This window comes from Anas acuta, chromosome 13, assembly GCF_963932015.1.
Source record: "Anas acuta chromosome 13, bAnaAcu1.1, whole genome shotgun sequence".
NCBI lineage: Eukaryota > Metazoa > Chordata > Aves > Anseriformes > Anatidae > Anas > Anas acuta.
Window position 1 is genome coordinate 14,829,459 of NC_088991.1, and position 17,753 is coordinate 14,847,211.

A 17,753-nucleotide genomic window follows, 5' to 3' on the forward strand; every position below is an offset into this window, starting at 1 on the left:
TTGCTTTGACTTAAAGCTTCTCTGAGCTTTGAAATAATTAGCACCATAAATTTTTATCCAGAACTAGTGTTATAATGACTGTACATTTCACTGCATGTATTAAATGCACTACATGAAATATTTCAGTTAATATGATAATTTCCTATGCATGTTCCTTTGTTATTAGTACAAAGACCAGCAAACTTTCTCACCACTTTTATATTCATCTAATATTCATGTGATTTAAGAAACTGATTACTTGCATTTGGCAGATCAAGTCCCATTTGAATTTTTGCTTACTACTGTTTTAGTACATATTTAATCTAAACATCATAAGAAGGCCAACAACATGAACTCTACTGGGTTAACATTAATAGTTCATCATAAAAAGAGTTTGAGAATGCTAAATATTTTCTACTAACAATATTTGAAAGACACCAGCTACATTTGACGTCAGCTTTGCCACCTCTCTGGAATGAGAGAGAAATCAATCTTACTTACCTGAGAAACAGCAACTAAAGAGCAAAACTTGGTCTTTGACTATCAACTCAGACAAGGTGGATATGCAGAAGAACAGGAGCGGGTACCAGTTAAGCAAAGGCACACACTAAAACAAACCGTACATTTTTAACAATTCTTTCAACTTTCTTATTTGGCATCACCTATTGCAGAAATGAAAAAACATTTGACTGTTCAGAGGAAAGGCAGGAAAACAGAGTGTCAGTCACCACAAATGTGGTTTATGCTGTTCATGTCTTTATCAAAAGACAGAAAAATTAACACAGTGTTCACTGCAGTACCAGATTCTTGTCCTGAAGAGTGTCTTCATGGTTGGCTTATTCTGCAACCCAATCTGTCTTCACAACACTGAAAAGCTGGTAAAGCTTTCCAACCAATGATCTCTGTGAAGGCAGGCAGGAGATATCAGCGAAAACAGCCCTATCTCCAAAGTCACTAGCCAACAGTTTATTGGCCTGTCCATGCCCTGACAAGTTTTGTGATGGCTTATTGATGCAACTTCAATAGATGCTAAAGTACCAGCTTGCTGTATGGAGTAAGTTCTGCTGATTCAGAAACACAGATATTTTTCACCCTCTGTAGGCACCTCTGTATTTTTCACCTCTCACTGTTTCATCCCCTAACGACGAGAGGCTCTAGGGACAGCTAAGCCTCTACCCTTCTCATAAAGGTTGCACAGAACACAGATGAAGAATGAAATGTGCATCTTCTACAAGATGAAAGGAAGGAAACCTTGAGACTGGTGTGTTGTATCCAGCAGGCAAGTCAAGCATAAGGAGAAAAGTTAAGCTGTTATTTAAAAAATATTTATTAAGAAACCAAACCTCAATTGGAGCAATTTAGAGAAAGTAGTGTTGGGCTACTTAATTTTTCTTCTGTATTGGGTTCAAGCCAAACAATCAAGATGCTTAGTTATTTCTGTAACATTATGCCCACTTACCACTCTACATTAACAGTCTTCTGACTTCTCCATGTCAAAAACCATGCAAAACAAATTACAATTTGGCTCAATGATGTTGGCACAAATCTAAAGAGTGTCCACTAGTTTTCATTTTGTTGTGAAAGCTAAATTTGACTAACTTGTTTAGAATAGTGAGAAATAACACAGCTGTACCAATAACCTTTGTAGAAAGGACTATTGCATAACATGGAAATGTCAAGCATGAAGGACGGCTGGCACCTAAAGACTTCTGCAGAGTCAATATGTTGTTTATATTCTTTATTTTTTTCCTTGCTAAATCAACATGTGAGAATTATTTAGTTTACCTGAAAAATGTGTCAGATATTTAACTTTGGATAGGGAGTATGCAGGACACCTAAGAAAGGATTTCTCCTTGTTTCCAAAATACACCATCATTTGCTATACAGCAGGAGTTCAAGGAACATTGCATCACTTCAAGAGGATTTAAAGTCATTTGCTGGATACAGCTCTTCAGGTCAGAACATTTGCAAGTTTACATCTTTTGCAATCTTTAGGGATAAACTAACTTAGTCCATAATCTCAGCTTTTCCAAAAAAGAGATCTGTCTGCCTCATTGTTTTCAAACTCAAGGCAGAAACAGACATGCACACTGGGATCAATACCCAGTAATCACCCATCTGCTCTTCCTGAACACCACTGCTTGATTTTACACCTTTCTGTCCTGGAGGGCAAGAGCTGGATTAAAAGAACACGTGCAAATATTTTGCACTGTGCTGCAAACATTTCCCACCCCCCTTTTTTTTAAATAACATATAAGAAAAATCAAAGAACTTGCGTGCAAGTGGGAAAACTTTGTAGATAGATACCAGTGGGCCAAAAAAAAATTGAAATAGTCTGAGCATTGACTTTTCCCAAACATCCAGATACTCCTGAAGAAGCATTCAATAACTTTACGTAAGTGTTCTAGAAAATCTCTGGTCTTTTACAATCTTTGCATCTCTGTTGCTCTAACTGATGTCTGGAAGAGCTTCTTTAGTGTCTTTAGCTTTGCAGGTCAGGGCACTTTAAAAAAATAAAAAAAAAAAAAGAAAGAAAGAAAGAAAGACACAAAAATACTACTGCAAAAGTTAAGTGCTTACGCAATCATAAAAGAACACTAATCCACATTACTAATAGCATGCTCATCACATATTTGAATCAACACATACTGCTCTGAAAAATTCTTCTGCTTTGTTGTAAAAGCATCCACAGCTCTGACAGCACTACCCAGAACAAAGGGAACCATGAGAGGAAAACAGAGTTCAGGAAGCACATGGAGACGAGACTGAGTTTGAAGCAAGCACATTTCCAAGAAAGTAGACTTCCACAAAATCGCAAAGATATAAAGGACATGGGTCTCTCAGAAGGACACAAAGCTGGTCAGGCCAGAAGATCTGAGTACATACAATCCTCTGCAGGGGTAAGAAACCCATTTGATGTGATCTACGGTCCCTAGTGGCCTCCAGGAGAAATACATTGATGCAACTGGCATTCACACCAAAGGACCACTCCGTTATTTTTGAGAGCGCCAAAAGTGGACCCCAGCAAGTATCTAAGTGACAATGTCAAAGAACTACATTGTATTGAACACCAGGAATGCTCCACTATTTATTTTGAATACAAATACCCATCATGCAATAACACAGTTTGGACAAAGACCCGATCTTATTTTCTAGTGAATGTGCTCAAAGGGATAAGCTCTGTTCTTTTGCCCGCATTATGTCAACCTGTGGGTTCCTATTTATACCTCCTCTATATCACTGTATACCCTAGTCTTAACCTCTTTATGAACATCTTTTGAAGGTAACCTCTATCTCCTTCCCAGTGAGCAAGACAAGTCATCAGGCTTTGATGCTAACAGAGAACTTTTCTTCTCCAGACAATCCTAGACATATGGAGTCTGTTAGGCTTTCTGATAAACCTTGACATTTGTTTTGGCTTCACTTTTGCGCATTCAGACTTATCTGTTACTGAATGTCCAAACTGATAGAACAAAGAGCAGAAACCTCAGTTAGGTATCAGCTGTGCTAACCCTGGAACTGGAAACCACAGACCCGCTGCAACATAACACTGTGAGCAACTTAAGATAGTTTTCACTGAGAAAACTATTACTGTTGCATGTTGGTGCACTGTGCTGTATAGATACAGGACATCAGCTAGGGGATCTCTGTAGTATGCTCCACTGCACTGTGTAGACATGCTTAAATGCTTTTGTAAGTGATTATCCTGGGAAAAGAAGCTTTGCAGTGGAAGACAAAAAGTTTAACAATTTGTTTCTGGAGTTTTACTCACCTAGAACAGCATGAAAAACTAGTATGCTCCCAATCCAAAAGCCAATATTCAAATATTATAGCCATTACCACTGATAAAAGGTTGTTCAATAATTATGATGGACCATGTAGTTGAATAAGGTACAAAGATCTTTTATTATTAATAAAGAACTATAACATCTTACTTAAAATGAGGACAGTTTGAAGCATGGTCTGATGCTTTCTCAGGAGAATCATGGAATGTAAATGTAGCAAGACAAAGGCCTTCCTCCATAAAAGGAGCACTCTTTGAAGCTCTCAAAGAGTCCTTTAAAAGATGAGATGAGAAAAGCACATCTGTGTGACTCATTTGGTCTAAATATCCTACTTTAGATATGCTAAGTGTCAGATACTGTCTCCATAATGAATATTTATTCTGAGATTAGAGCAAAATAGCAAATGTCATAGATGAAAGATTTACCCCTAAGAGCGCACAGATAGGTAAGAATTCTCTTCAGGTTGTCATGACCTGCTCGGCAGTAAGGCCAGCTCCAGTCTGAGAATTAGAATTCACGGTCTTGAAATAAAAGCTCTATGGCTACTCTTAATGCCATTACTTAGTTAACCTTCTCTGACACTACAGAGTGTGAATTTGGCTAACGTCACAATTAGAACTGCACATTTGTGTTGTTTCACCAGGAAAACTCAGAACCAAAAGCACTTAATTTCCAACTTGGTACTTGTGGCCAGGCGAGGTGGCAGACAGAAGTACTGTGAGGACTCCTCAACTTTTGGTGCCTTCCTGATCTATCTGTTATCTGTAGATTTGGGACCATCCATTTGATTACTCAATGAGGACAGTCACCAAGAAATCAGGTGGAAAGGATGCTGGAAAATCAGCACTAACTGAAATCAACACTGAAATTTGACTGTGTTTTACAGACATCAGGAAACACCTGGGCACTAAAGAATATGTCCAGCAGCCAAAAGAACAGTCCAAAAGCTAGGCATGTCACACTCTCAAAACTTCAAAAGATGAATAGTTAAGTACTTAACACTCAGCCAATTCAGTAGGAGGTATTATTGATACTAACAGAGATGAGATGTCCAAATAGCTTTGAGGATCAGACCTTTCAATTCCCTCTTTCTAACTGGAAACATTGAACTTTCCTACTTCACAAGAGTATCATGAGGATAAGCATGTTCAAGCAAGAATGGTTGTAGCAATAAGGACCATATGAACTCCTAAAAGAGTAAGAAAAGAATAAATAAAATTAAACTACAATGGGGCTCTGATCTCATTTGCAGACAAGTAAATATTGAGTAAATCTTGGATTTTGGTGGAATTACTCTGGATTTGCATCCTCTGAGACTGAACCCGAGGCAGGCCCAGACTATGTTCAGGTAAGCTCATTAAATACATCCCATCCCCTTTGACTCTGCTGGGAGCACTCAAATGTTTAAAGTTAATCATGTGTTTAAAGGCTTTGGAGGATCAGGGCAAGAGGGCTCAGCCACTCACAGAACGGAGCTGTTCTGCTTTATGTACTAAGCATCTGAAGAAAATAAGAGTGCTGTTGTCACCACTTCCTCCCAATGCCCTGAAATAGAAGGTTGTCACTTCATCACTCAAGCCAAAGTTGCTTTTTCTTGGGGGAAAAGCCATTTTAACTGTGGCAGCTTTAGACCTTTGGCTTTTGTGGTCTCTGTCACTCCTTCTAGATCATTCTTCATAACAGATATGATCCCATAGCTGCAGCAACTCCAGAGAGACAGAATTCAGAGCTTATTTTCATTTGATATTGGACAAGGTTCAGGCACTGCACATTGCTTCTTCTTGCCAATGCCAGAACTCAGGAGCAAGGCAGGGTGAAAACCTCACGTTCCCTGAAGGAGGGTTGAGAGGTGCTCAGTCCTCCTACTGGGAGGAAGAAGGTGGCTTTGCTGAGGGAAAGGGTGATGATGAGAGCACTGAGGGCTGCAGGGCCCAACACAAAGCAATAGCAGACTGTCTGTCCTCCCTTACTCCATCCCAGGGCTGAACTGCTCCAGGCAAGACTACTTATCTGCAGAAGGAAAGGGTTATATACTCCTACTGGCAAGAGCCTGGGAAAATGGGAAAGCAAGTATTGACTTTTCACCTCAGAAAGCCTTTACACCTTCTGAAAGCTGAAGACATGACGAAAATCAGCTTGGAAGATTAAAAATGTGATCAATTAAAATCAAGTCAGCATAACCCTCATAATGTGATCCTATTTAGAAACTTAACATTACAGGAGCCGTTATTTATTGAACTAGCGAGCCCCTTTCAGGCAGCTGTTGGTCCAGCTTAAATACGAGGTTGAACACACCCGCAGCACAGATCCTGAACCTCCTCAATGGTGTCTCACGGCCAAGCTTTCTGGCTCTGAACATCAGACATGATCAGCACAGAGGGCCGTACCTACGTTTCATATTGCTCATCTCTATTATTCTCCACTGGAATACAAAGCCTTTTTCAGATCTGAACAATATATGAAGTTAAAAGTGTCTTACAGTTCTCCATGATTCCATATACAGGTTCTCCTCCCCTTTCTTTAATTTTCTAAAATGCAGAAATACACATGTATTAACACAAGCGAATCAGGGAGTTGGGCTAATAGGACTGATTTGGTCTAGAAGAAAAGTGTATAATTAGCGTGCCAAGTAACAGTACTATCAGTGTTGACACAATGCTTGGAGCCCCAAAGGGGCATTCAATATGACAACATAAAGGCTCTGAATTTCTGCTGGTGACAAAACAGCGTGTGCACATGGAGCAGGCAGAAAAGCCAGCCTCCCACATAATGTGCTCAAGTGTCCTACCTTCTCCTCGCCCCCGGGATCAGCTCTGCCAGTCATCCCATTGCTAGGGATGAAGATAACAAGCCATTGTCAAGGGCAACCGTGAAGCTGCTTGTTTCACATTAGCATCCTTAACATTTTCTATCTAATCAGATTTCCTGTTGGTTGAGGAAAGCTGCCTTTACTCATTACCAGCTGCTATCCCAGATTTCCCTGTCCCCTTCCCCACTACAGGTTTTGCCATGCTTGCCTGCTTTTTTGTGTAAAAAGGTTATGCATGCCTGGAGGGAGACTAAATGTTACCAAAAAAAAAAAAAAAAAGTAGAAAGAAAAAAAACAACATGAAAACAGAACTGTGGGCAAAAGGCCAAGGCTCTTGATTATGTGACTGTGACTAACCAATGGGTGTTTTTAAAAAAACATTTCTCTCATTATTTTCTCTCCTCTGGATGTAATAATACAACTCAAATTAGTTTTCCAGGAGCAGACTTCTTTTTATGTAACCATGTTTTATACAGATAGCAGCAGCTTATGTTTAAACTATTTAAGAGAACAAATAGCTGCAAAATGTACTTCAGATGGCCCTTCTCCTGCTAGCAGTGTATTCCTGGCTTAAGGGAAGCTACAAAAACACCCTGTGTTTTGCTACAGCTTCGATGTAACTGTAAACAATGCTCAATGCCCACAGGACTTCGCATCCAGGTAAGGATGTCAGCTCCTCTTGTTTTATTGCATTTGAGAGATCCACAGCATTTGTAAACCATAGAATGACTTTAAGAAAACAGAGCTGAAATGATGCAGAATGAAGCATAAGTTCATCTTTTAACTTAGTCCAGAGTTTTTCATAGCATTTGGAAATGCAGCTTCCTATGTGAAGAGCAATCCAGATGTCACCCAACTGGCATGGGGCCCAAATGGAAATTTCCATGTTTTGGAAAAATAATATAAATATATATATATATATATTTAATTTCCTATCGTTCTTCTATTTTAACTAATAGATGTAAAAGGAGACTGTGTTTGCCATAGTTACTGGACCAAGAACAGTTATATGTCCTGCAGGTTGATATCGAATATACCAGGCCCCAATCTTTTTTGCTGCGTATTTGAGTATTGTTCTGGGTGTATTTGAGGCACAGGGGTGTTGTGAAAAATGATGAGACTGTCTACAGGCAGGTTGGGCATCAGGAAGAGAAGAAAACAAGACAAGTTAATTTAGGAAATAAGGATCTATTTTGTTTTTAGAAATGAGTCTGAGATACGAGAAATAAATCTGTTGGGTAACCTATTTCAAATACTAGAATGAGGTGCTGTTTAAGTGTTTCAGCACATAGTAGAGTATTCTCCAAACACTCCCACAAAAAGCCAGGAAAATCTTTTACCTGACATCATCATACATGCTTAGCAGATCCAAATCCTGAAGTGATATATGAGATGGCCCAAGTACTCACCCTGTGTGAAAGTGTGGTTAAAAAGTGTAGAGAAAAAATCTATCATCTAAATAAAACATTTAGATGAGTTGCAGTGCTAAAAACATGCAGGATTTACTTTGTGTTCCTATGTCATTACTCAGCAGGTAAAGAAGAAAAACGTACATTTTTATATTCACTGCAGAGTCTTTCAAGTCTGCAATGTTTTACATAATCTAAGTAAAATGCCATCATGGAATTTTCATAATGGCTACCTTCCCATACCTTTAAAAATGTGAAAATTATATTATGGTAACAGGTTTAAACTTTTTCTTTTTTCTTTTTATCATTCATCCACATGGCACAACTGAGCTGATGACTGTTGGGTTCTCACTAGAAGGTATTCAGATAGGGTTTCTTCCAGCTGTTCCATTGACTTCAACAGACTGTTTTTGTGTTTACACTGATACCTCAGTTTAAATCATTTCATACTCATACTTTTTCAGCTTCGTGCCAACGAACCACTAAGGATGACACACGTCAGCCTTTCAGGGGGGTCTAACACCATTGCCAAACCATTTGCAGATTTCAAAGAAAAAGACCCTACGTAATCTGAGCTGCAGGAGAGACTAAAAGGACTCTTAAACAAGTATTTTGCTTATGTTAAAAGTGTCTTTCACAGAAACATCTGTAGAAATCATGCAACATAAAAATTCCATTCAAATAATATCTGCATGAATTCCCATAAAGTCAGCTGACTGTGGGGCAAGTGGCCGTGGCTTCTTCTGCCTTGTCTAGTGATGCAAAATTCCTGGAGGAGAGAAGGAGGGCTAAAGGAGGGAAGGGGAAGAAACATTCATCCTCGTATACTGCAGTAAAAGATGGAAAGTGTTCCTCTTGAAACGAAACATTTTCAGTAAGAATGATTAACAATACCATATGCCATGGAGGAAGGAGTAACAGCTGCTGGGGATAGAGAGTATGGAGATTTATGGAGAATCTAAGAACAACTGTTGGCTTTCAGGCAACAATTCAGCAGAACTGATGCTCTCTAGGTCTTCACTTTGAGCCTGTACCTTGCAAGCTTCTCCCAACAGATCCTGAAATTCTCAGCGTTGAACCAAACCATGCCCCCAGGAGACTCACAGTCTGGAGATAAAATGCCTTGCACAAATCCACTTCCTGTGTTTTCCTCTTGAACACGCCATTAGTATGTAACTTGTTTCATCCACTGAAAATGATAGTAGCTAAGAGCTAGTCACTAGGAGAAATCCAGCTGTCAGTAAGTAGTAAGTCCCACTGAAAGAACCACCAGCTTCTGCTGGAGTTCCACATGAGCACAAAGGAGATGTGAAATACAGTATATGGGTCAATGAGGTCAACTTTAGAGCCCAAATCTGTTTGATACAGAATACCCTTTAGTTCACAGTTCATGCAGAACCTTCAGTTTACAAAATACCATTTGCCAGTGTTGCTGAGCACCTCTAGCAGCTCAGTTGTCATCGTCTTCCTAGAGATCTTTACATGAGCAGTTCTGGGCTCATAATTTACTCACAAACAGAAATCCTGACAGATGATAGCAAATTCATTATATTTGTTAATCCAGAAGAGTGCTATGGGATTCAGCTTTAATTTTTTGAATTCAGAATTACAAAATCAAAACCCAAGTCAGCCCCAGAACTGAGAAGAATTAGATGTCACGTTTTCAAAACCCAATTTTAAAATTCAGCTGCAACATCACTGTAACAAACAAAAAAACCCTCTCCCCACACCCTACATCAGTGTTTGTGTCAGACTGAATATTTCTGGTGAGATGAGAAATGCCATTTTAGTGTTTTTTTGTTGTTGTTTTTTTTAATAAAAACACAGATCTCCCCAAAATATTTCATCTTAAAATACATCTACCAGCAGTAGCATTGCTTGTCTTGGCAGATACTGAAGCTTTTGCAAAAAGTAGAAGCCTTACCATGTGGAATATGGAGGCAGTAATGAAAAACACATAAGGAACAATAAAGAAAATATTTCTTTAAATATAATAAAAAATAGCTAAATACACTGGACTAACAAGTTAAAGATATTGATACCTCATTAATAATTTCATATTAGTTAACACAGCATTAGAAAAAAACATACCTTTGCTTTATCTGAAAAAGAAAACATTCTGCTTATTTTTTCTGCTCTGCATGCATTTCATTTTCCAAAATGCAACCAGGCGTGCATTACATACAAACTTCATCCTGCTTTACTGAAGTACAGCTGTCATAAGCATTCTCTAGCGCTATGCAGAAGCCTTATGGAGTGAAAGGTGTTGGGGACAAGCCGAATCTGAGCCTAAGTGCCATTATTTTCAGCAAAGTGCAGCTTCAGAAACATTACTGCAAAGAACCGACTTGGAATTGATGCTGTTTAAGTAGCAAGCAACTTTTGGCAGCCAAAAAAAGGGCAGTGTGTAATGATGAGAGCTGAAACAAACAAACTTTATTTAAGAAAAAGCAGCGTCATTTTACTTCTCATCTAGAATGATACTGTACATAGCTTGTATAGAGTGTCCCGTGATAGCTGAATCAGACACTAACAGGCAAGCAAAGGGGGACATGGAGTGCATCACGCTTCCTGCATCAGTTGCACTGCACTGACACAGGCTGGAAAACACACAGCACATTCTAGGGACATACATGGAAAAATAAAAATAATAGAAACAAACAGAACATGGATCCATAGTGCCACAAACCTTCCGGCTCTGTGTTCTCTTTGAGGTGCACTTGCTTCAGTGGACAGCAGAAGATTTCGTGACACTTAGCACGAAAAGGGGACTCTTTTTTCTTTAATTCCGCAGATTGGATCGAATCTTGCCGTAACATAATGTACTCCTGAGTGCCAGGGGGAGCGTCATCCATAACTGTGGTCACCACATAACAAAATGAACTCAAGTTAGAGCTTGAGGAAAGCAATCTAGAGAATTAAATCAACTACATAATGTCAGGGTTGGGGGAAGAAAGGAGGGGAAAAAAAGGCTTATAGGAAAGAAAATACAATTTAAAGTGTTAAAGTATCTTAGTCATGATGACAGAGGGGTGAGGGGAAAATATTTACTTTCATAAACAATTCTTCTCATAAACATCAACAATTTAAATTGTTTCATGCAGCTTTTATAAATAGTGGAATAACTCTTACCAAAAAAAAAAAAAAAAGAAAGAAAAGAAAAGAAAAAAAGCATGCTGTTACTGCCTAACCATAGGCAATCTCTATGTTAACATCAGGGATTAATCATTCTGCATATGCAGGTAATGCAACATCAGTATATCTATTCCCCAACATAAAAAGAACATGCCTTTATCAGAATATGTAATTATACAGAGTTTCTCAGAGCAAGGATAATAATCCAGTGACATTTGACTTGATCATTATTTTCAATGGGTAGAAAAGTAGATGTACAAAGAGAAAGCACATTAGTCTTTATGATGGTTTTCTTGTAAAACAGCAAGTCATCTTTTAAAGTTGATCTTTTAAGTCAATACTGCCATTAATAATATACATGTACATGACATGCAGTCTGAAATGTTTTCTGAATGGGGTTAGAGTATTAAATGGTAAAAAGATAAAATGAATAGCATACAGAAAGCTCCAGCTACCTCAAAGTATTACACTACCAGAAAGAATTAAAACACTTTTCCACTATCTAAAAATTGAAGCCTTAATAATGGAGATAGCAAGATCCCTCAGCTTACAGCTTTAAGGAATAGATCATCTCTCAAGAACAAAAATTAAATGCTTTTTCGAAGGACAGTCTATAACCACTACTAGTTATGCACAATGTGATGCATAGCTATAGAACTACATCCAAAACTAAGCTGAGACTGTACAACCATATAGCAAATAAATAAAATAAATACATCCGAACACTAAGAAAAATCCCAAAGATCGAGAAAGTAACCATTAACAAGCTACCCTATAATTGCGGATGTAGCAGCACTATATAAATTTATCTGGTTCTAGAAGCGCTGGCTGCTAATTCAAGCAATTTAACTGTTTCCTAAATATCTGCAAATGAATAATCACTTTTAAGAATTGTCAGATCAATTTAAACATGGGTCCCTTCAAACAACTATGATCCCCTTACATTTTCATTCTCTAGATTTTTCTTTTATTCTCCTATTAAAAAGACATTAGTAAAAATCATGTATAGGAGATAAGTGATTCAGCTTGATAGTCTTTCCACAGTGGGCAGTCACCTTTGATTGAAGACCTCATTAATCTGTATGAGACACTTGTCACCTTAGTTGTTGTTGCTTCATTAGACTACACACAGCGCCAGTAACACAGACTAATAATCTGGATGAAGTGTCATTAAAAGGGATGTATAAGCTAAAAGAAAAGCACGAGCTGTTAAAAAAAAAAAAAAAAAAAAAAAAAAAAAGAGTAGTAGGTCACTGGAGCACAAGGTCTGGGTCACCAGATAATTGCTCCCTTAACAATACTAGTATTACTTGGGCTTGTTTGAAGGTTACATATGCATTCATGAAACGTACTGACAGCCCGGAGACTGAAGGGAACTTGCTGGGAATGATCACTAAGAGTTAACACCCAAGACGAGCCAAAGATCAACAAGCCTTGATGGGTCACTCCTCCAAGAAGTCACCACGCAGACATTGCTATGGTTGGAGTTTGCACAAAGCCACCAGTGAGCTGTGTGCAGTGACACTGACGTCAACAGCGCAGGAAGCCTACGGCGTGTCCCTCTGACATTTGCAGGGATAATGTGTGTTGAGAAACATGAACAGCCAGCAGGAGTGAAATGCACAGCTACCTTCTGCCAACAAGCTGGCGTGTCCCACTGTCACAAGCAGCCTCAGGCAAGAGGCACGTCCCTGGGCTGACCCTGTGAGAGGCAGAGTCCTTCCAGAAGTCCCACTCAGCTGTGGGAGCTGGGGGAATTAATCACAAGGCTCAATGCTGTGTGGTGCTGGATCACCACTTTTGCAAAACAATTAAAAAAATAATAATTTTAAAAAACATGCATAAAGCAGGTTAGCAGCTGCTTAATAGGGTCATTGAGGAGAATGAACTACTGGTCCTTTACCAGTTTAACTGGTCCTTTACCAGTCATGCACATACTCTGACCACCTGCAGACAGATTTATTTGTGAAAAAGACATAAAGAGAGCCACACCTTCAATAAATGGAGAATGTGTTGAAATCAGCAAACACACCTCAGGTTACTTGAATACAGAGTAGCAGAGCCTTGGTTTTGAGGAACATCATAGCACTGACATCTGGAGCAAATACTAGGAACCACAGCTCTAATAAAGCCTTAATGCCGGGATGATGTATGGGTAACATAATTGATGTCACTGTTTTGACAGGAACAGCTAAAACCTTTTCTTAACATGATGAATGGCCTCAAGTCAGACTGAGAATTTATGACAAAACTAGGAAAAAACCCTAACCCCAAAGCCTCATTTCCCTGCTATGATGACAGCCAGGCACCCTCATGGAGCCACTGAAATGACAGCACCAGGACCTCAGCTACGGGTGCAAACAACCAGCCCACAGGGAAATTTCAGCCACACAGAAGAATATAATGCAAAAAACCTCCAAAAACCTGATGTCCATTTTTGAGGACTAAAAATAATCAGTGTATAACCATAAAAGAGTCATTATTCAACATCTGTGAATAAACCCTTTAGAAATGAGAGAAATATCACCAAAGAGTCTGGTATGATTTTGCTAATGGGATAAAAAACATATACATGAAGCAATCACACATACACCACAGTAGACAACAGGCAATACTTTTTAGGGAAGTAACAAAAATCCGAAGTGGTATTTACATGCTGTGCAATGTGGAGCAGATGACATTGTGATTTCTCTATGGTTCCCTTCATTACAGAGTCTGTGCTAATTGCAGGACCTAAGATATGCTTACACTCACAGTCAGTAAGTGACTGTTAAGTACACACTTACTGACCACAAGCCAGTGTGAAAAATAAATAAATAAATAAAATAAATAAAACCCACTTCCTTCTTCCTACAAGCCTTACTGAGGGAAAGGAAAGCCATCTTTAAGATGGCCACCGGCACCAGGATGTTTTTCAAGATAAATTCAGACATGTTTATATTATACAAACACACCAGCTAAACACTGCTGTTTTATGTCTTTCTTTCATGTCCAACTTCATTTTAGTCATGTCTAGAATTGCCAGAAACCATAACATCAAGTCTGTCCATAGGCCTTGGCTCTGTTTCCCACTGAATATTCTCTGATATAATTCAGAATGTAATAAAGCTGTACAGAAACATTTTTCCCTAGTCTTTACATGGAAAGGTGTCAGCTCTGCTAACTAAATGTTGTAGCAACCATAGGGTGAATCTGTTTTAATAACCAGGCACTTCCCTGCTCCTGTTAGGCTGTTCTTGCTGTACACAATTTAACATACAAATTTTGTACTTCCAGGGATCTGTTTTGACTTCCCTCCTTGAATGACCTGTGACATGGTTTTCCTCCTTCAGGTTCCCTTATTTATTTATTTTTTAGTCTGATTAGTTTTACATGCTATGAGCCTCAAGTTACTTACACTTGCAATAGACAACTTTTTTTCCTGGCATTTCAGAGGGACCGAAATCACACTTCTACATCAGACCTTCAACCCATGAACAGTATTAGAGTGCCTCTTAAATCACACTTCCACAAATAGAAGAAAAATCCCTTCTTTGGCATGCACGCACACACACACACACACACACACACACACACACACACACAGAAAAAGCATTCCCCCAACACAACTCTTTTGGAAGAACAATACGAAGAGCAGCACACACCTCATGGCTGCTGTCTGTCAGGTTGTGTTGTAGAACATGATAGCGATGCTCACTGAGCACCTCCTTCATCCTTTGCCTCCCTTACCCACAGAAAACAAAGAAAGGTCAGGAGTGAATTGACCTAGGACTCTGAGGATGTTTACAGCTATGTAAGAAATGGTTTGCTTTTATTTTTTTCCCCCTTTTAGAAAAAACAGTAAGATGTCAGGTTGCTTTCTTTTCCTTGCAAGGACAAACCTTAAAAAAAAAAAAAAAAAAGCAAAAAAAAAAAAGCTTGATTAAAGTCAGTGTTTGCAAAACAAGGAATAGGCAGAAAAGTGGGGTATTTTTCTGTAATAACATTTTCTGCGTTGAAGTAGTTGATGAAAAGCTCTCGGGTATATATGTGAGAACAATTCCCTCAGCTTCTTTTCATTGCCACTTTGTTTTCTCCCTACTTTATCCAAGCTGAAGTGATTTTTATTAACCACCTTAACAATATAATGAACTTAGAGCACAAAAGGTAATTAAAAAATAAAATTCTATTCTGGGGTTGTGATACACTCAAATCCACATAATGGTAATGTAGTCTATCCATTTAATTCCCCCACTCAGCTTTGCCAAAATCCCAATGAAATACTCTCACCAAACAGCCCTGGGACTTTAGTGTTACAAGTCAAACTTATTTTTCCATCTTGCATTTAGACGCTTACAACTTCTAAGTTTGGTCAACACTGATATACAATTTTTCATGATGAAGATAGGTGCAACAAGAAATACAAGCTGCCACATTTGCTAACGTTAAATCACAACAAGCTGTTTCTTGAGTCCTACTCCTTTCATCCTACTCCTTTCTACCCAATACATGACCAAAACCTGACACCAAACTGGAAACACACCAATTCCAAAGGTCAATAAATAAATAAATAAATAAAATTAACTTGTGGAAATTGTAACTTTTACCTTGAATTTCCTTAGACGATATTTGAAAGTTAGAGCTCCACTTGAACAGAACTCTCATTACATCTGGAGGCTGCTGCTGGACAGAGGCTATGACGCTGACAGGTTGCCAACAGCACAATTTATTCACTCCTCTTGCTGGGAAGCAGCACCTAGTCTTTTGTTCTCAAACCAATACCATAAATTTCTTCTCTGGCAACTATTTCTCTGTGCTTATTTTTGAATTGATATTAAAAGGGCAGTTCTATGGCATGCATAAAAGTGCATAAATTTTGAGATGGGTAGTAGCTGTCTGGAAGAGCTCAGATACTTACGTTCTTGGGAAAGCAAATTTCTTGTCTAATTGAGGACTTTTACTACCTGAACTAATGACTTTTCATACTACTGATCTAAATTAGATTGTACTGGTTATTAGGAGTTGAGGCTTTTGAGATTCAACAGTAGACAGTCTAAGAGCTCTCTTTGGTGGAAGAGGGAGGATAAACTACTATTTACAGCATAAGCATCACAGGAATATCCAAAGTTTACTAGTGGAGTCCAAGTAATAATCCTTATGACAAATACAACCACCAGCCCCTGCTGCGATTGCTGCATAAGGAAGAGATTCCTAAATATTCACTAAATTAGCTCATCAGATATATGAATCAGATACATGAAGGAGCAGTCTAGGTCACAGCAGTTACCCATCTAGTGGGCAGGTTCACCATCCAATATCAACCGTAATTTTTGTTCACTTTCCCTGCACCAGCAGCCAACAATGCTGGCTCACATCTCATCCAAACAGCCCCAAAGTGCTGCAATCACAGCAGAAGCTGCAGTACAAGCACCCCCAAAGATTTCTGCCAAATCCTAATCCTATTTGGAGGCTGCACTGTTGGACTGAAGCAAAGCAGCGAGCAGAAATTCTTTCTGTATAAGGTGTCAGGAGAGGATGGAAAGACACAGTCCTCCTGCTAGCCATGAGCAAGCATGAGCAAAGCAGAAGGTAGAATTTGGCTTATCAACTGTGACACCCAAAAAACAGGAACAAAACCCACTTAAATCAACTTCAGTGCATCCACAGGTGGATTTCTCCTGTCCAAGACAGAGTTCCTCCCTGCTATAGATGGATTATCAGTATTTATTGCACAGTCATTCCCTACACAATCAATAAAGTCCTTATTAGAGAACCAGGAACAGACAAAGTGAGCCAGAACAATGTAGTTAAAACCTGCTTTAAGCAAAACATTTCATTTTGAATTAATTCTTAAGGTTTGCACAACCCTGCCTTCACCAACATATGAGAATATTTCACCAATGGTTTTAGGAAGCATTTTTATTCTAATTTGAAACTGCTTTCCATTGTGAAATATCTTAATTTTGAAAAATAAAAAAAATGTCTTACAATCAAAATTGAATGCCTTTTTCAACATGTTTCTTTCAGTTTGAGTAGGAATTTCTAAACTTTTTGATCTGCTGAAAAATTCTGATGTGTTCTCTTTGGGTCAACCGCATAGAATAATTTTTTCAGATCTTCCAAAAATATTTGCACAAAATGCTCCCGCTTGACCTAAAAGAGTAATTGGATTTACTGTTAGCAGTAATATGCTGTTATCCTCTAAAAAGACTAGACAAGATAAGACTGTATTTAGATCTTTGTGCATAATAAAGACAATGACATCCAACATCAAAAAATTCTTGATAAATTCTAAGAATGTGCCTGCTCTTTCCCCTGTGGAAAAGGCACTATCATTTCCGCACACAGCCTAATTTCCTAGCTGTTCTGGGCATTCATCTACTAACAAACAGCTTTTGATTAACTTAATCCGTCCACTCTTCAGTGTTGCAGCTGCCTACAACTATTATCCTACTCCAGTCTGGGAGAACTGCAGTTTCCTCTCCAGATGCTGCTCGGTGATGCTTTCAGCCTCCAGCATCTGAGCTGTGCTAAAGATGCATGCTCCTGCTCCTCAAGGGCTAAGCAATGTCCACAACTTACTCTGCACTGGGCAGACCGCTGCCTTCCCCTCCCCAGCCACCAGGATCTGTTGTTTTGCTACGCAAGACATGTGCC

At 38.8% G+C, this 17,753-nt stretch overlaps 1 protein-coding gene across 3 annotated transcripts in view; it reads right to left on the bottom strand.

Annotated features, from left to right (window-relative positions):
• The window catches only part of FGF13 (fibroblast growth factor 13), a 233,279-nt gene that overhangs the window by 98,340 nt on the left and 117,186 nt on the right, over positions 1-17,753 (bottom strand). For 2 of the 3 annotated variants that reach the window (XM_068696665.1, XM_068696663.1), the window contains one exon: positions 10,672-10,839. The exons of the other annotated variant lie outside the window; for it this stretch is intronic. In XM_068696665.1, the coding sequence (XP_068552766.1) occupies positions 10,672-10,839 (168 nt within the window). The remainder of the gene's footprint in view (positions 1-10,671; positions 10,840-17,753) is intronic. 3 annotated transcript variants of the gene reach the window in all.